General features: G+C 41.9%; 1 protein-coding gene across 10 annotated transcripts in view; it reads right to left on the minus strand.

Annotated features, from left to right (window-relative positions):
* Positions 1-20745, minus strand: part of cspg5a (chondroitin sulfate proteoglycan 5a) — a 58536-nt gene that overhangs the window by 14191 nt on the left and 23600 nt on the right. For all 10 annotated transcript variants that reach the window (XM_084358249.1, XM_084358245.1, XM_084358242.1 and 7 more), the window contains exon 3: positions 3670-3858. In XM_084358249.1, the coding sequence (XP_084214375.1) occupies positions 3670-3858 (189 nt within the window). The remainder of the gene's footprint in view (positions 1-3669; positions 3859-20745) is intronic.

Consider the following 20745-nt stretch of genomic DNA (forward strand, 5'->3'; position numbering starts at 1 on the left):
GGAAAAAGGGCTGACATGTTAAAAAATACATGGCAGGTGATTGGACGAACCATCTGTCTATCACTGGCCACCTTTAACCAATTAGATCAATGAACCACGTGACTTGGTAGGAGAAACTCTTCGTTCTTTGCTCTCCAGCTCTGATATAACTGATGCTGTGCAGCTACGCTAACCTCTTGAGGAGTCATTATTATTATTTTCAAACCAACAGTCGCTTCTCTTGCAGCGGGAGATGGATTTGCAGCCTCTCATGATCAGATGATCGCTCAAAAACCAGCCGCATCACAAGGTAATTATCTGCCTCGTAACAGTGTTACTGGTGAAGTACATAATGAAACTGTAACCGCACTATGAGGAGCTCGGTGCTAAACAAATATCATTAGCTGAACCCTCCTCTCCTCGCTGCCTCCTTCATCTGTTCTGTCGTCTGGTTTTCTGCCGGCTGCTCACCATCAGCGCTCCTCGCCGCCCCTCCCACCTCCTCCTCCTCCTTCCTTCCTTCCTCGTCTCCTCCTGCATTCCTTCATTGTCTTCCTCACTTGTTCGCTTCCTATTTCAGCAGATCACTCCTCTCCCCTCCTCCTCCTCCCCCTCCTCCTCCTCCTCCCTCACACTGTTCTCGTCTCTCTCTCTCTTTCTTTGTCGCCCATCCCCCCATCTTCATCCTCCTCAGCCTCATCGTCCACCCATTCTTTATCCTCCTCCTCGTCTATCAGGTCAGCCAAATGTCTGATGGTTCAAATTGCAGTGTCACCTTTACAATCCCATGCTTCTTGTTGTATCTGTGTCTGAATTTGGTTCATATATTCAATGTTTTTAAATCAGGTTAATAAGATGGACTTCATTGAGCACAGCGAAAATAGAGTTACAACGGCAACAATGATCAGGATCACGAGTTTGGATAAAAAACATGTAAATTAATCTAATTCTTTATAATCTAAAGCTTTTTTTTTATTAATGTAAATGTAATAAAAGTGGTGCAGACAAACTAAAACGTCTCTGTATGCTGCGATTGTGGTTGCGAGGTGGAAAAGTTGAAAAGCAACACGCTAAATCTGTGTCACATGTCCTGATCGAGGCTCTGGACCTCTGCTGTCTGAGTCATTCTTGCCCATAAATGTAACTTGGAGAGGTTTTTGTTGTGGAAAACATTTCCTGTGTTCAGAGAAACACAAGCCTCTACAACCTCGTCTTTCTCTTCTCCTGTGAAGGACGCATGCTTTAGTTCACTCTTCCTGCTTTTATTCTTTTATATTTAAATCTCCATAAACAGTCCAGTCACCAGGGTCAAGTCATGGCATTTTACATTTCTGCAGACCGAGGACACGATTTGTCCCTGACATACGTACAATATTGACATTTATACATCTTGTTCACATTACACATATATGAGCTGACGTTCATGTCAGGAGGTGGATTGGATGTTTGTGGCGTTACACTAGAAAGCAGCCAAGCCAGAGACCACTGTTCAAGACTATGTTGCAAGCATGAAATCAGTAGATTTTTTTAACAAGATGTTCAGCCATGGTTGTGGTGACAAAACCAGGTATTTCAAAATAAAACGTGATCTTTTCTTTCCTTTTAAATTTCAACATATCTGTGGTTTGCAGAAATGTACCTTTTTAACATTTATTCTGGCGATCAGGTTGCTATAAAATGACTTAAAAGAGTTTCTCTGCTGTGACCTGCTGACATTTTGTCATCATGTCATCATCTATTTGTTTCTACTCTAGCCTCAGTCTCACACATCGAACAGGTTAATTAAGAATACACCTCCAACTGACCAAACCTGCAGATCAGCTGTTCCCAACCTGAGGGACAGGACCATAAATCCAAAGGAGTCATAAGATACGACAACATAATATAAGATAAGAGAAAAGAGAAAGAAGTTTATATTTTTGCTGCACAAATGTGTTTAATCTTTTTCTGACGTATCTGGAAGTGTGGCTTTTCATTTGTGAAAATACTGGAGACTTTTTCCTCTGCAGATCTTTAAACATCCATTAAATAAGTGGGCCAGTATGTTTCAATAGTTTCACTTTCAATGCCTACATTAAATATCAAACTGCATCACGCTGCTCCCCCCTAACAGCTTCTGTCAGACGAGGAATAACAACTTGTTGAAAGCTACTGGTTGCATGGCAACTAGTGGCAAGTGTCACATGGATTACTGTCATCAACACCAGTGCTTTATATGGGTGGACAATTTGGCAGATTAATGTGGAAGTGAAATGGAAAAGTCACCACGAAAAAAACGCTGCATGTTTGAGGAGAAAAGGAGGTTTCAAGATAAATGGATCAACTTGTATTTTGTCAGACCTCAGGGGACAAATAAAATAATCTGCCTTGTCTGCAAACAGATGAATTTGGTGCTCAAGGAATTTAATGCTAAGCACAGGACCCATTACAAATCCTTCGACAGGTTTGTGGGTTTTCCCTGTGGAGCCCTCAGTCGTACGCTGGCTCCTTAAATTGGCACTCAGTCATCAATACTTTCTGAGTCCCTGTATTAAAGGCAAACAATCTGAGGAAAAAGGGGGGAAATTGCTCTTCGGTCAAGCTGATGGCACTCTATTTTCACAGCAAGACCATAACTTGTAACAACGAGCCACAATTACATATTGATTGTTGTTCTAAGGGGTCATCCAAAGTCATTTGGGAATCACGAGCGTAGATTCAACCGAGTTTTATCGACTTAAACTTGAAAAAAGTCCTGCTGGTGAGTTTCTGTCCCACATCAGAAAAATGCTCAGACTCCCTTTCGTTGACTTCTTGTTTAGGTGCGACAACTTTTCGGGATTTAAGCATGAATTCCTGCAGACATTTGGGACTACAAAACAAAAAAATGAGGCACCTGCTCACATCTAGGCTTCAAGACTATTCCCCCTCTCTACGACTCATTTCTAGACACCTCGAGACGTATTGATTGAATTTCACTTTGTGTTTTTAAGCTGCTGGTTTGTCTGCTCAGCCTCTAGATTTTATTTCTACCAAACGTATTTCCCCGTCCTCTCCCTCTCGCTCTCTCTCTATCGACGAATCTGTCTCTTCTCTAAAACTTCACACTAAACACGAGCCGGGGCAGCAGTTTGGCCCGGAGGCAGAGCCAGCCACAGAAACAAAGCTTTTCTCCTTCAATCTTTAACATCGATGGGGAGTAATGTACCGCAGCCGAGGTTCAGTGTCTGCCGGGTAACTGATAATAAATCTGCTGCGCCAGAGTTGCCTTTGAGCAAAGCACTAAAGACTTTACTTTTTTAGTTTTCTTTGATTGATCTTTTTAAACTCGGACAAATGAATCCACTGATTCAAAGACGAGCCCGCAGGACAGATCGTGAACACTAAAAAGGAGATCCTTAACGTGAGAGATTCTCTTGGGTTTGTGTGTTTCTTCATCAGAAACATGCCGCCGGATGTGAGGTTGAAAGGTCTTACATCTTCGTTTTTCGTCAAGGTCTTCTTAACATCACTGGAAATAAATCTAGGGAATACATTTTTGTTCTGAAAAAGACTCAATAGCTGTATATGTTCATGCTTTTTCTTTTCCTAACTGAAGCTAATCATGTTTTTTCCAAGCTGGGGAAGGATGACCCACTTGGCCAAGAAAAGAAAGAGGCAGATGAAGCACTTCCACTGTTTTAAATTAATTATCACTGAGCTCAGCCTTACCTGCGCTTACGCAGCTTCTTGTTCTCCGTCTTGAGCACGTGGAGCTTCTTGGCAAAGCAGACGATGATCATGAAGAGCAGCAGGACCACCAGAGCCGAGGCACCCACGGCCAGACACATCACCTGGAACTCGGTCACCACCGACTCGCAGCGAGCGCCCTTGTGCCAGATGTAATCCTGGACGTTACATCTGAAAAGAGAGGAAGAGAGGAGAGGAAATAGAGAAAGAAGGGGAAACAAAAGAGGAAATGGTTAGTTGGGTAAAACCACATCTTTGTGATTCTCTGAGATGCTCAGACTGAGTGAAATGCGTGTAATCAAATCAGTATTTGTTTTCATAGCTGAGCAAGAGCCACATATTTGGCTTTTAAGTATCATTGAACTGTCACGCTCGCTTTGAACGCCTCGCTATTCTCATCGAGTCTGTTTACGAACATTAAGGATTTCCTTTCTGTTCCTGATTATATTTAACAGCCTTGGTGTGGAAGCTGAAACCACGCTCCATATTTAGCTCTAAAAACTTGTTTTCATGTTGCATGTTGCATGTTACATAAATCTTTAGTGTTTTTTTGTGAAGTAATGGACCGCAGGCGTGTTATAGCAGCGTGGAAGAGTCGCCGGCAGGTGTGGCACGACATTTTTATTTCCAAATGGATAATGTCATCACTTTGTGTGTCTGAAAATAGAAAAAAAAAAAGAGCCCGGAGCATTTTCTTTCTGTAGACACACTCGCTGTCACACACAAACACACACGCAAGACTGTGTCAAAAACACAACCATAAAAGATCTAACACAATACATATGGCCATCCATGTGTGGATGTACATTATGAGCGCATATGTGAACACACACACAAAAACACACACAGGCGCCATCTGAGTCCCAGACTCCCTCCGTGGCCGTTTGGCAGAGTGCGGTGTCCGCCCGGGGACGTAAACGACGGCGGCAGATGGCTTCGTCTACAGACTGTTTGGAGTGTAAAATGGCAAATCTATTTCACCGCTTAACGAGACCATAACTCTGCTGAGCGACGATGTCTCACTGTCACATGAGAGGAAGAGTGTGTGACTGTGAATCATCCTGTGTGTGTGTGTGTGTGTGTGTGTGTGTGACAGAAGCTGAATGATTAAATCAGTACAATTTATCCGATTGTCCCAAGTTTAAATAGATTATATTCAGTCAGTCTCTGGACTACGTGTCAATATTACTTTCAGTGTTGTCAAACAGGAGCTCCAGTTTAAGGTTAGAGTTTATCAGTGTTTGTAATTTTGGCCGCCCGGATACTTCTCTCTCTATCTCTTGGGTGTCGGTGCCTCACACAGATGTTGAATCAGGACTGTTGGCCCCTGGGACCTCCCTTATGGATCACTGCGCTCTTATGTTTTCCAATCTGCTGTACATGTGTCTGTATCTTTGTCATCAATTGTTCTGATTATAATTGGGTTTATCTGATATCGCTACGTTGGTGTTGTTCCTGAAACATCATAATTAATGTTGACTGATCATTTTATCATTTCAACTTATGAAAAAGTGACAAAGTCTGCATTTGGAGCAAGCTGTGAGTACTGGGGCTCATAACCCATTACTGTACTGTTCACTTATTTTTCCCATTTTCGTTCTGCTTTCTGATGCAGTTTGGTTTTGTTTAGGCTATAAAAATACTTGGTTAGGTTAAGGAAAAGATAGTTTGGCTTAAAATAGACCCTGTATCAAAGCATAACTTCTCCCATGTGCATCTTTTTTCCCAAGTTGCAAAGTTATGACATTAGAAAGACATTATCACGCGATCATGATCAACATGGTCACCACAGAGGAAAGAAGGTTGTGTGGCGCAGTTGCCCTCCTGGATCCACACACTTTACATTTATCTTATAGTCTACATGTATCAGACATTGTCTCTTTTCTAACCAGTTTATTCTGTGATTCTGTTGGTCTCTTCTGTACAAGCTATTAGTGATGTGTGATACCTCTGATTTCCTTTCCAATCTGATACAAAGTAAAAACCCAGGCTGGTGTGCTGATGCCAATACCAATAGTACAAAAACCACTCCTGTACCTGCATAATGCCATGTCAGTTATTGAAGTCTATCTCACCCTATCAGCACCTTTGTTCTTCAGACCGCTGCTGCAGCATCATAACCTCATCATATTCTGTATTGTGATTAAATCTCAGATGCTTAACACGGTTTGTGGTGTCGCCACAGTACCGCAGAGTCTCCCAACACACATCACACATACAGCGTCGTTGTTGCTGTTCTGAGAAGTGAAGCAGCTCCACACATGACTGCGTTTGCAGGTCAGCCATCATCAGTGTCAACTCTGTCATCTTATGCATCTCTAGAGCAGAAGTTCACATGACTATGGTGCTATTTAGACTCAATTCTGGTGATGGTACTGATTATAAAAGTGTAGATATCAGTCTTAAAATATGAGATTCAATCCTAGAAAAGAAAAGTTTGGGGTCGATATTTCCGTACTGATCCGACATCTAGTGTTTGTCTTTTCGAGAAGAGGAATCTCTCCTCTGTGATTCGTCTTCAGGTTTCTTCCATTTTTTCCTGCTTGAAAAGTTTTTTTTTAGCTGGTAGTTTTCCGAGTGTGTCGTACACTGTAAAGATTGTAAAAACCCCTGAGTCATTCTAATTTGTAATTTTGGCCAAACATAAATAAACTGGACATGGAAATTTTGCCTTGCTGTTTTTCTTTTAGTTGTTTTTGACCGCAGGGTTTTTAAAAGTGCCTGACAAACACACACACACACACAGTAAAAACAAAAAACTGCCAAAGGAGGTTTTTCAAGCGTGAAGGAGGCACTGCTCACTTTCTTACTCATGTATTTTTCATATATATCAGAGATGTTGTGTTTCAGTAGGAGGTACTGAAAATACGTTTTGCTTCTGACCTTTTCTGAAGCAGTTCATTGCTTCGTTTCCCAAACCAGTATCACCAAACTGGGGGTGTGCTGAACACCATCCCCTGCAGGTAATACACTGACTACCTCATACATTCTCACTTAAACAAATCCCTATTACTCCTTTAATAATTTGCATCAAGGGGACTTGTGCTTTGTCCCCTGAAGGAAGACGAGTCCCCACAACGTGTTCAACAGACTCGTGTCCCCACAACGTTAGTAATACAAGTTCATCCTCACACACCCAGATGAGGGAGTATGAAGTGAATGGAGGTGTCGGGGCGTATGACCACTCCGGCTACGTTCTCTTCATGCTAAGCATGCTCCTTTCACCGACCCACTTCCTGTATCCTTCCTGAATCCTTCACGCTTTTATTTTGCCAGCTGAAGGGAAACGCTGGCAACGAGCCAGGAGACATTTTGAGTTGTGGGCATGAGAGAAAGAGAGTGAGAGATGATGCCCGATATCGCATCTTCAAGGAGACTTCGACGCAACTCGGCCTCGGAGCGATTCTTGCGCTCACACAAAGACGAGTTTTATGTAAGTCAGAGTTTGGATGGGGGGAGGGTGGAGGGAGGGGAGGGATGCAAATAGAGAGCGAGAGCGAGAGACTGGGATGCATAAAGCAAGCAGCCGAGCGAGGATGTGCTGGTCGTCATAGCAACCTAGCTGAGCGGCAAAACGGAGCAGATGCGGCGCTGACATGTCATTCCATCACACGCACGCAACCTCGCTCACCCGTCCACAGGGACACAGTTTAGCGGCTAGTTCCCATTTCTTTTCTTTCTTCCTCTCCACTTCCCTCCCTCCCTCCCTCCCTCCTCCCTCCCTCCCTCCTCGTCCTCCTCCGTCTCTCCCGCTGCTTGTCTTCTTGAAAATCTCTTTTCTTGTTCACTGGCTCTTTCCCTCCCCATCTTTCCTCTCTCCTTCCTCCTCCTCCTCCTCCTCCTCCTCCACCTCCTCCCTCCTGCACTTTGCCGAGCGCCTCCAGCTGAATCTTGTCTCTGCTTTCAGTTCATGCTCCTGCTTTTTTTTTTTTTCTCCTCTTCCTTTGACATCAGGGTGAAAACACAGCAGTCCAAGGTGAACGTTCTGGTTCAGTTATAATTGTAAAGAAATGAAAAAAAGGTCTGAACCGAGCTCTGCCAACAGGTACTGTACTGCCTGTGTATCTAAACCCTGATGTGTTTTATTCCTCTGAGCTATCAAGCTCCATTACTGCACAAAAGTAGTGTTAGCGTACTATCATTTGCTAATTAAAGTATCGCTGAGGCTGATGGGAATGTAATTGGGTTCGCAGGTATCAAATGTTGACCTGTTTATGATGCTATATGAAAAGTCATGAAATTCAATAGGATTCCTCCTCTGTGCAACATGAATTTCTGCAGTTCTGTGCATTCATTAAACCTGCTCATGTTTTTGGTGAACGGTGAACTGAACGCATCAGTTTATAAGTAATGAACGTGAGCATCGTTACCTGCAGCGAGAGTTAATGACGCTCATGCTCGTGAAAAAGAAGCAGCTTTTTTCTTTTTCTGTTATTCTTCTAACTTTAACACTGAGGAAATGAACATGAATTAGTTCCTTTTTTGGGACTTAACTTACTTCAAAATTCAAAATATGCACTGGACGGACCACATTAACCAACATTGCCACTCCCAGAGCTATGCCTCTAGCAGGGCTAAAGACATATCAGTAAGCCACACCTTTGCACTGGTTTAGAGTTTATATCGAGTTAATCTCCCACACAGCGTCCTGCTGCTGTAAAAATTCCTTCTACACCTCCTGATCCAGGACTCTACTGAATCAAAAATGGCACCAGACTCCCTCCTCCTCCTCATCATTCTCTCATTGCTTGCAGCCCAAATGCCAAAATAAATGTTTCCGATGTACTTTTTGCAATCTTCAGTTTTATGTTTCGACAATTATGGTCTGATTGGGTTGAGGAACAAAAAACACTTGGTCAGGATTTGGAAAAGATTATGCCTTGGGTGAAAAATACCTGGTTTTGTCACCACAAACACGGCTGGGAGTTGTCTTGACGTTGCGTCAAACATATGGTGGTTTCGTGCTTACAAAAACTGAAACACCATCTCGAATTTTGGTCATTTGTTTATTGTGAAATGTCAGTATGGCACGTATGATATGTACAAATTTGAACGTATCCATGGTTTGCAAAACATAACATTTTCTTCTGGTGACTGATATGTTTACGTTCCCTGACATTGCCATACTGTTCAGGCTACAGGGCACCAATGTGTTTTAATCTGCAACTGAAAATATTCCCCAACAAATGCACAGTTTATTCCTGTTCCCGTCTGTGCAGAAAGTCTCCAGATTTTTTGGAAAATAGAAGCCGACACCAGAGGAAACACTTCTTGGCTGAATTTCGAGGATAATCTTTAGGACTGGATTTCCTCCTCCAAAAGTCCCAGCTGCACGGAGGAGAAATCAAATTGGAAATGACTCGTCATCAGGGACAAAAAACTTCGCCTGTCAGACTTCTTTTCAACATTAACAGCATCGATGGCTCTCTGGCTGTGTGGACCAGCCTCCCCCGTTCCCTATAAAACCTCCCACGCGTCCCACAGGCCTTCCTATTGTGTCCCTCAGCACGTTTTTTTCCTCCCCAGCCCGTCATTATCTCCATCACCACGACTCTCCCCTGCCACATTTAAAGCATTGTCGCAGCTCGGCAGAAATACAACAGAATTAACATCGGGGCGGCTCGAGCCACATTACAAAGAAACTAACAAATCCTCTCAATATTTACCTGATTAGGCTGGCCCTCGGGGGCGAGAGAGGGAGAGGCTGACTGACAGAGAGAGAGATAGTGTTTAATTTTATTTTTAGAGGGTGACAATGGTGCAGATGGGGCTGTGGCCCTCTAATAAGACCCCCTGTTGGTTTTGATGAGGAGTAATGGAGGGTGAGAAGGGAGGAGACGAGGGGGGTGGTGAAAGGCCGATACAACACAGACGGTTGGTTTAGTTGGGCGAAAGGCCAGCGGAGGACGGCCAGTGGGAGGCATTTCTGGAAACTGAAAATATCAGCTCCAACTGAAGGAGTCAATACTGCCGCTTTAAATGAGACTACGTAATGTGTTACCAACAAAAAAATGAATTAATAGGCAATAAAACACATCTTTTCTCAGTTAATACACTCAGGGGTCTCGTCATTACAGCCTTAATTATTCTGGTATGATTGGTTTTATTATTCATTGATAACAATGTGAGAGTAATGCCACAGTAAACTACCTGCTCAGCAGCAAATGGCAAATTATCAGACTACATCTCAAATAGCTGCCAAGAGGAGCGACTGTATCTTATTTTTAAAATGCTATGGAGACATCAGTGCCACCAGTAAATTACCAAAAGGCTTACTAAACTAAACTTTACTTAGTCGAGGTGATATGTGCCAAATTTAAGGCGAATGTACCAAGCGAGATACTCAGATACTCAATCAGTCAGTCGATCTTTATTAGCACCAATTCATAACAAAATGCATTAATTAATATCTCATGACACTTTCTAATTGGAGCAGCTCTAGACTACACTCTTTAATCAACTTATTTGCAGAGACTCAACAATGAGCAAGCACTTGGTGACAGTAGCGAGAAAAACTGCCTTTAACAGGCAGAAACCTCGAGCAGAACCGGACTCAGTGGTGGTCTGCCTGGACCGATTGGATACTGTGATTTGCTTCTCACAATGTCACTTCATTGTCCATTAACTATTCACCTGAAGAGTTTATGATATTGTATCATCACCTTTTCTTTGTGATTATGTTTGGTTCAGGAGATACGATGCAAAATACGTAATTCGGTTCAATATTTCAATACTCAATATTTAAAAATGGGCCCAAACTGCACGTGTACCAAGTTTAATGCTTTTTATGAACAAGTGAACATTGTTTTTAACATATCAAACCAGACTAATAACAAATGTAGGATGAACAGTGTGAAACAAATACATTACATTTGTTTTGTTTGCTTTGTTTGTTTGTTATCAGTCTGTACATGTTTTCATTTGACTAACAAAGGAACAAACATGTCATTTTTTCTTTTGCAATATGTAGCAGGAACAAGCAGAGGGCAGAAATGTATCCCAACAAAGTCTTTGTATGGTGAGAGGAAGAACAACCAAACAGAAGGCCGGAGCTGGATCTGGATGTGGACTGACAGCAGAGGGCACAGCAGGGTGTTTTACTGAATATTTTAGCATTAATCTTATATTTGCATTAATGGAACGCTATTTTTAAGCCTTTCTTCCTCGAAGCGAAGCATATTTTCTTATGCAATAACTGCAGAGAATAAGAAGGAAGGAAGAGTCACATCTGCAGCCCCTCATAGAGGTGGATCAGATCTAAAAGGCCAGCAGGAGAGGTTACGGCTCGCTGAAACCTTTTTCTATCACGGGTTCGGACTATAAAACATCAGCTCTGATACTGGAGAAAACTTTCTCATTATGCTGAGGGCTTTGGCAGGGAGAGGACAAACGTAGGTCAGGTTAAGGGCAGGATTAAAAACTGGATTTGATTTTTTTTTAAATGCTGACAGATAAGAGGAAGAGGATGAGTTTGATCTCATTTGATTCAATGACTTTATTTGAGATTTAATGAAGGAAGACGATAAAAGACGGACATAAAGTTTAGTTTTTATTTCGCTTCAACAAAAAAGGCTTGAGTGTCATTGTAGTTGTTTAAGTTTTATGCTTTTGTTAACTACATTTTTTCTATGTTGCATGTTCTTGTGTTGCTTTCACTGTATTTTTAGATGAGCTAAAGACCGTCCACCATTTTAATTGTATTGAAAAACCACTAAAATACTGCAAAATCCCTGTGTACACGTTGTAACACTGCACCTTTTGTCAAACAACAGTGAGAGATGACTGTGTGACTTTAATTAAATACCCTATAAATTGTGTCACGGGACATTTCTTCCTCTTTCTGGCTGCTACGTTTTGGGTCGGTGAAGACATTCATCCATCACTAGGAAATTAAAATTCTCGTGAACAGAGAGCTTAATTCCTTTTTTCACTGAACTGCCAAATGTAAACCTACCAGAAGTGACCATATTTGGATGAGAGGGTGGAGCTGTGAAGGATATCCTGGTTGGATCTTAAGGAGAACCAGAGGAGACGCTGTGGAAGCGACTCAGTGGGACCATAGTTTACTAAATAAACTTCCTGCTGTGTTGAAGAAGACTTGAAGCTGACATTTGAGACTATAAACTCATTAGGAAACCGTTTACAGAGGTAATAAATCAACTGAGAAGCATGTTCATTTTCTCATAAGCTTACATACAATCGGACTCTGTCTGCAACCAGTGGAGTATCCTCCTGGTGGTCATCACCAGACCCGGAAGCTCCCTCAAACTCAGGTTTTGACTCATCAATGCTCCAATGTGGATTTTCTGTCAGTGTCAGTAACTGTACAGGCTACACTTTATGATAATAAAAATGACTTAATCTGGACAATTAAAATATTTTAACTTTCATAGTTAATGTAAATTGTTGCAGAAAGATACTCTGCTGAGACAGTTGGTCTTTTATTATTAATGTCTGGCTTTGCTGCTGAATGAGAGCATGTGATAAAAAAATAAAACCAATTACGAAGCCCGGAGGTTTGTGCTGCAGCATGATCGTGTCTGAAAGCAGCAACTCATCAGCTGCCTTTCGACAAACTAAAAAAAAAGAGATAAGTGAATAAAAAAGATAATGATCTAAGTACAATCCAGTCTACCTCCGTCTGAAAACAAAAATTATTATATTATTTTAGGTCAAATGCTTTTTCATCTGTAATCAGCCGTCCTTCCTCGATGTCCCCGAGGCATCCGGTCCTCTGCGCCACATTCAAAACAAAACCAGCTTAAATAAAAAATATCGCTGCATCGTCGGCTTCCATTATGTAGATGGAATCATTAAAACCTTATTAGCGGCCGCAGTGGGCAGAAAACTGGTCCATTCAATCAGCCGGTAATGCTAAATCCCTCGATTTGAAAACTGAAAAGGGATTTGAAAAACATGACGACATAATCAGTGTTCTCCATTTGGCATTAGAAGAATCGGACTGATTCAAACCCGGGGTAATGATGTTTGGATACTTTCAGACAGTTTGTCGAGTGATGTCTTTTTCCAGGGGTTTAGGCCAAAAAGGAAGGAACGAAAACAGAGAACTGTACTGGATATTTCTCAACAAATGATCCTGTATTTTGTCTGGTAAAGTGTGAGTGTGATGCTGCATGAAGACTCCTGCAAACACAGTCTTATAAAAAGCCTCCTGCTTGCACCTATAAACAATTATTTCCATATCTCCGGCGAGCAAACACCTAATTTAATACGTTTCTGTTTACTTGTCACATTTACATTTCCTGCAGAGCTGTCTGTCTCTGCAGTTAACACACTTTGCTTAGTGCTAACCAGCGTGCTATCATATATACAGAGAGCCTAAATGACTCACTCAGCGTGGCTCTGAGGATACAACTGTGACCAAAACCTATTTAAATAAACCGCTGCGTCCCTGGAGAGCACTCACAATACCATAAACTGCAAACCAATTACTGGGATGCACATGTGGCCCCTCGCTCACTCCCGACCATCAGCCAAGAATGCAGTAGGTAAGATAATAAAAAGATGCTCCCGCTGCCTTCGGGAAGCCTGACACATGGATTCATACTGATGCACGACGTTATGTTAAAGTATAAATAAAAAAATGGACAATCAGTCTGTGGGTTTGGGTCACATATAGTTCAACATTGGTGACTCTGAGTCTCACATTTGCATCACTGCTTGGCAAACAAGCTTGCTCTGTTTATTTATATCTGTATGAATGTGTATGCAGGTGCATTAAAGGAATAGTTCACTGAAAAAAGTAAATTCAGTTATTATCACCCCAATTCCAATGGAAAGTTGGGGGTTGTTTTGTGGTTCAAGAAACATGTCTAGAAAAAAAAACATAAAATGGCTCCATTCAGGTCCTCAGGTGTAATGCATGTCTACGGAAGCCCCGGGTCACAATTTCAGATTAAAAACGAGTATAAATGATCAAGCCAGACTAGATTTATGCTAGACAAGCTGTACGGAGGCATTTATGTTTTGGATTTGGATGCTACTTCTTCCAGAAATGTTTCCTGGACTATAAAACTTCCCCTCACTTTCCATCAGCATGGGGGTGAGTAGATAACGACAGAGTTTTAATTTTTAGGTGAACTGTTCCTTTAAATATTCTTATATCTTTATAGGTTATCTTTCCCATTTCTTTTTTTCATCTACACATGAAAAACGAATGAAAAACTATTCTGTAAACATGCAGCTGCTTTTTCACTTCATAAATAAAGTGTACTAAAAACAACAAAAACTAAACAGATGTGTTTATTAAAAGCAAACTATGTGAACAGAGCTGAACTTTAACAAAAAGCAGAAAACTGGAGCTCAAATGCAGGAAGTTTTCATATTAGCAATGTCACAAGAATCCTAATAACAGATTATTATAATCGAATTGTAAATTCTGATCTAATAAAGGCTTCTAGCGTCTGGATCTCTTTTGTGATTGTACTGTTGGGAAAACAAAACATTTTCCATTTTTATAAATCAGGCGCAGATTATTTCCTCCCTACAACTCCTTTCAAAATAAGAGACATTTAGAGGAATTTGAGGCTGACAGACTGAGACGGAGCGGGGTGAAGTGGTTCAATGGAGCCTGTTAGCTCCGCCCACGTAAAGATCAATAAAACCCTGATGATTTTACACGTGTGTGTGTTCGTACATGTATGTGTGTATGTGTGTATGTGTGTAGTGAACCGAATAGTCCAAACACAGTCACCCTGCAGCAAGACGACCACTGCCAGGCACGAGTTTGTGTGTATGTGTGTGTGTCAACAATTGAATACATCAGGCAAGACTACCTTTGGCAAAAACAAACTGTGAGTGTGCGTGTGTGTTTATGTGTGTGTGTTTATGTGTGTGTGTGTGTGTGTGTGTGTGTGTGTGTGTGTGTGTGTGTCTGTGTGTGTGTGTCTTTTGTCCTGGCCTTCTCAGCAGCCCGTAAATCTCCTGTGTGTTTGACCTCTGGCCTGATTCCACGACCCCGCGCTCTTTGACTTGGATGTGATCTCTGATACACACATAATCCTGTGTGTGTGTGTGTGTGTGTGTGTGTGTGTGTGTGTGTGTGTGTGTGTGCATGTGTGTGTGTTTCATGATGTGTGTGTATCTGATTTGTGTTGCCATGATTTAGTCATGAAATCCAAAATGGATACAAACGGCTGCTGGTGCTCAAAACTTCACTTAATTACATCAAGCTGCAGGACGGACACACACACACACACACACACTTGACACACACCCTCATACTCACACACACACACACACACACACACACAGTAAATTCGACCTGGCTCGCCCGAGTCGTTTCCATACTGGCAAGCGTTATAAGGTTCTGACTCATTCTCTCTCTCTCTCTCCGTTTCTCCTCCACCTCCTCTCTTTCTCTCTGTCCACCTCTCACTTTTTCTTTCTCTTCACTTCCTGTAATAGTTTCTCACTCTCTCACTCTCTCACTCTTTCACTCCTTTCTTTCTCTTTCAATGTCGGACTTTTTCTCCCACAAACGCTCAGAATATAAACACCCTCTCTCTGTTGTTTCCCTGACACACACACACCCTCTGTTTCTTCCCCTCCCTCCGTTTTTTCTCATCTGTTTCTCCGAATATGGTCCTCGGTCCTGCAGCTCGAGCGAAGGAAGCGATTTACGACGTAAACGCTGTCACACACAATAAGTCAAAGGACAGGAGAGCCAGTGCTGGAGATGCAGCAGATAACTTTTTTTAAAAAGAAAGACAGATCACATCGCAGTGAGTTTGTGTGGACTGACTCAGGTTTTTAGTCGTACAGGTTTGTTTTCGTCTCACTTTATTTGTGTGAGTTTGACCGCTGGAGTGTTTTTGCAGGCTGTGTTTTGGCCACAGACTCTGGAAGTGACAATTTAACACAATTTCTGTTTACTTAACTAGCAACAGACTGTGTAAGTGTGTGCGACAGCTCAGACTCACACTGATTAGAAACTTGACAGGAACGCCAGTGTTTTCTCTTTCTCTCCTCCAGATCGTCTTGTTTTTGTTCCTCTGCTCGGTACATTCATGCTTTTTCCTTAAACTTCAGGATAAGGACGCATTTTTTGTTCATATTGAAACAATTTTAACTGGAACTGATTCATTTTCACCTCAGTTTGAAACACCACCCTCACTACCTGCCTGAGTAAAAACTGAACTTTTGGATCCTGAGGTTTAGAGACTTGTGTATCCAGAGGTGCAAATTCATAAGGTTTGGGAACTTGCAGGAAGGAGACTTTTAAATCGACAATCAAAATCGAGGCAGCAGGTTAAAATTTCCTGACTTTTACTCCCTGATGTGAGTCAAGTTCTACAAACACTGGATCTTACACTTCCCATAAAGCCACAAGAGGTTCATCAGACCCTCACTGCCTGATAAAAGCCTCCATCTTTCAAACTCCATGACCCCATGTTGTAACACAGGCTTTATGTTTTACTTGGAAGCCCAATTAAGCAGAGACATAGTAACTGTTGATGACATCATTAGGGTTCCTAGCTATGAAGCAGCTGACACATTACTACACATCTGGGGGAACCATGTGAGGTTTTGTTTCTGATGCCGTTGGAGTGAGAACAACACTAACAAGACTGGGAATCATTGGGGTGTTTCCACTGTTTACTCTCGATGCATGGCTTGCACCGTTCCCTGCACTGTTATATAGTATAATATTGTCTGTTTTTTGTTTTGTACCTGTATAATTGTATAATTACTTGTTGTCATCTGTGCTAAAATATGTTTTATGAAATCACAGTAACCTTTGACCCATGACCATGAAAATCTAATCAGCTGATCCTTGAGTCCAAGCGGATATTTGTACCAAATTTGAAGAAATTTCCTCATTGCACTCTAGAGATATGGTGCTCACAAGAACGGGACGGACGACCTGAAAACATAATTCCTCCGGCCACCGCTGTCGCCAGTCAGGAGGCGTAATATAAAGTAAATATATAATAATAATAAATAAAACCCACAGCTAGTATGTGGGACACGGCACATCTGTCTACTGTATCATAAATGAGAGTAATCCAACACCGAACCATAAATCAAAACCTGCACCGCAGATATCAACGACTCCCGTTAACCCCATCAGGCGTAAATCTGGCTTAAAGTGAAACACACACTGAACGTGTCAGGAAGCTTTGTGCCTCGGGTCAGCGTTAACCCACATGAACTGCTGCTTCTCTGGAGTTAACACGTGTTGAAGCTACGAAATTGGTCAGTTGTGTTGCCTTTAAGTTCCTCCAGAGCTACAGAAGATAGTGCACGACTGTTTCAGCAGGCTGTGTACTGCAGCACTCCTCATGACTAATAAACTGATCTCAGAGGAGTCGGTGCACAGTTGAGTTAAACCAGATTTGTAGCAGAGGGTGTGTACTTGTTTTAGCAATGAAATGGCTTTTGACAGTTTTTATTATGATGTCACTCTGTTGTGTACAGTAAACGTATTTATAATATCTAATTTAATTAGTTAAAAGTTCAATTATTGTTCTTAACGTCATTGTTTTGGCATTTTTAATCCACGTATGGGGAAGAAAATGAAGCCGAGTCTTTCTTAAACTGTACTAAAAGGTAATAAGCTACATGTAATCAGTTACATCGAGGAAGTTGAGCTTCCCCGCCCTGCAGGTACATATTTCTTCCTGCGGGAAAGAGATACGACCGGCTGGTCTGAGGTCAGTAAACAGCACTTCAAAAGGGTCATGTGTTTTACTGCGGAGGGCTAAAAGGTCCAAACATTCATCTCACTGTAATTGAATCGGCCTGATGAATGAAGCCGCTCCAGATCAGCTGCACGCACCGACACACACACAAATATACACACACATATGCACACACAAACTCAGTCACGTGTGTGAAATCAAACACACACACACACACACACACACACACACACCAGACGAACATATTGGTCCTCATCTGTGCCAGCGCTCCATTGACCCACATTGCACTTTTTGCCCAGCAGTCAAACGCCTCTCAGACTCTCTCTGACTCACTCTCAAGAGGTTCATCACTGCTACTATCTGCTGACTGAGGCCCAAAATCTGCCCTAAATATGTGGATCATGTTGTCCGCTTAGCAAAGAGTGTTTTTTCAGCAGCGCTGTGTGTGAACGTTTGCTCCATTTCCCCACTCAGTCAATAACACTCGTAATCTGTCGGGTTGATGCAGAACTGAGTTGATGATTCTATCTGGTTCCTGCTCAGTCACTCGTACAGTTATTCATAATATTTACTTTTTCTAAATTTCTCTACGTTCTCTCTTGTAAAGCTGCAATGACTCCAACTATTTTGATGATGGATTCATTGTTTTACTGTTTTTCATGCAAAAGTGATGATGGTACATGAGGAGTCTTTGGGTTTATGACTGTAAATTGGACAAATGAAGCTTTTGCCATTTCATAGACTTACCTTTAAATGTTGACACGAGTCTTTAGATTAATTGTAATGTCTAAAATCAGTCAGGATTGGTGTTATTAATGAGCAAGTTTGCACAAAAAGTGAATATGGCAAAAAACTCTTGATGCCACTGCTAGCTTTTATCACGGAGGGGTGAAAAAGGTCGACTCATGTCTGCTCTGTGATGTGACTGGAGATGTGGAGGCCGGGGAGAGCTTGTGTTTTCAGAGGAAATAAATCTGAGCTGTGCAGATGTTTTTCTGAGACTTTCAGCATCTCTTTGTTTTAGTTTAGACTGAGATGCGTGTGGTATTCATGTGTGTGTATATCTGTTGGCAGGCTGATACGTCCTCCATCAGATCCAGTCGGGAGGATGATCACCGCTGTGCATACATTTGCATTTTAATCTGTGCAGCTGCTTACTAATTGGAAGTTTTCTCCTCAACTGATTGGCTGGTTCAATCATTTCATGATTATGGGGAGATGTATGTAGAAACCATCCACCCTACTGAAATGTAAAGTCTGTGTTTATGTGAATGAAAGCACAAACAAGGCCAGAGAAAAGAAAAATCATCCTCAGCTCTGACCTTGACATCATATTCACTGAGCTGCAGGTGGTTTTTGTGATGGAATTGCTGCTTTTTGTTCAGCCATTTTCTCTCAGCCAAGGCTACAGTGAGTGTATAAATTGATCTTTATGCCTCTCGTATGATGGATTTCTTCCTGTATGGATGTTGACCAGCAATACAAAATGGCGGCTGTAGAAGAGGTCTGTTCCTTCGCTTGTTCTCAGGGACTAAAAACCTAAACCTACAGTTACAGTTGATGTTTTAGGCATTTACAACCAACTCCACCTCATTGTAATACTAATGAGAAGTATCTAAAGGTGATGTTACATCATCACAGTAAGAAACTCCAATTAAGATAACTGGTCTATCACCAATAGCAGCAACTTTGGCGAACTTGACATTTAAAGTTGCACCTTTAAAGGTTTTTGCACCAAAAATCAGGGATGATGAGCTGAAGAGTCCAAAACAGAGTTGCACCATTAATTGTATTATTCTTAGTCAGGTTAGCAGAGGGCTAAAATGGAGGTTAGCCTCTCGTTGCCGGAAGTCTCTTGTGCGTACGCTTAATGGGCCGCACTTTAACGAAGCACCCAGGAAGTCAAACTTGTTTGGCTTCATGCGCCACTGAGCAGCTTTCATGGGAATTAACGGGGTTCAACCTCTGCTTTTAGACTTTCCCTTATTGGATCCATATTTCTGGGCTTCTGGTGTAGCCATTAAACATCTGGACAACCAACAGGCTAATGGTTAACTGGGCCATGACTTCCTCTTCCATGTGCTGGTCATTGTTAACATTCTGATTAGCAAATAAAAATGCAAGAAACAACATTTCAGCTACTCTTTATCAGCTGCACATTTTTAAAAAAGCAAAGAAATAGTGCAATCGTCATCAGACGATAGCCAAAATTGAAATTCAGCCAGTGCATTCTGCCTCTTTTGCTCTCGACAGACTGTTTTCCTGCACTCGACCAAAGCCCGTTTAAATAGGAACCAGAGCCCTTCTGTTACAAATATGTTGTCCTCTCCCTGTTTATAGAAATTAAAGGTCAATAAATACATTTTTAACTGAAGCCTGAGAGGAAAAACAAAGATTTAGTATTGATCCCTTATTATCCCATTCAATACGAACAACATTGGTACAGCCATACAGTATTAGAAATCAGAAAAGCTATCAAACAAAGCACACATCGCCCTCCCCCATCCGCAGCAGCTCTAATCCTGAACTCGGCGCGCTGCTGATGTGTTTTCATAAACTCAAGTGTAGCTGTTCTCGTCACAGATCGGGACGTTTTGATCCACAGATGCACTGCTGACTTTCAGATGCATTCGCAGATGACTCATATTGAGCTGGAACTACTCTGTGGCTTACACCATATTTTCATAAATGATTCTCTTAATCCCTTTGACTTTTGACCTCCACCTAGATTCAGCACCACGGCAATGGATCGAGTATTGAGGGATCGAGTCATTGCTGCAGTTTGTGGCTAATGCCTGGAAAGCAGGTCATATAGTAATGAGTGTTCAATATGCAGGCGGGGGGTGGGGGGTGGGGGGAAGCAGTTTGTATACGAGCGAGTGGTTAAGTTTGTCTTTAATTCGTGTGTTCGTGAATTTATCATGTGTTTTTGTGTCTGTGTACAGTTTGCATGACAGAGGAAAATCTCAGCGTACAGCCGGGCAGAGCGAGGGACATTTCCTCATAAAAAGCCTCTTGTTAAAAATAACAATGATGCGTGAGTTTATATTCTGCACTGAGCTGTTCCACATGTTCCTGACCCGCAGAGCAAAACACTAAATCTAAAAGTTTGCCGAGGCTTTACTTGAGTATAGTTTGTTTTTTTTAGTTCTCTACCCACATTGGTTATTTTCAGGACATGTGAGGTTACTCATCTTTGGGTATAGAACGTACCACACATATCTGATATATATGAGAATGTATAGAGGAGAGAGTCTGTGGTAGTGACAGTTTGTCCAAGCAGCTCCGAAATCATAAGGGAAATCAACAAATACTAGAAATCCTGCGTTCAATCGAAAGTGTACGTTGCACTAATGGCATCGAAGGGGTGATTCTTGTCTCCCATGATTCAGAA

This window comes from Pagrus pagrus (genome assembly GCF_965226575.1).
Source record: "Pagrus pagrus genome assembly, chromosome: 7".
Lineage (NCBI taxonomy): Eukaryota > Metazoa > Chordata > Actinopteri > Spariformes > Sparidae > Pagrus > Pagrus pagrus.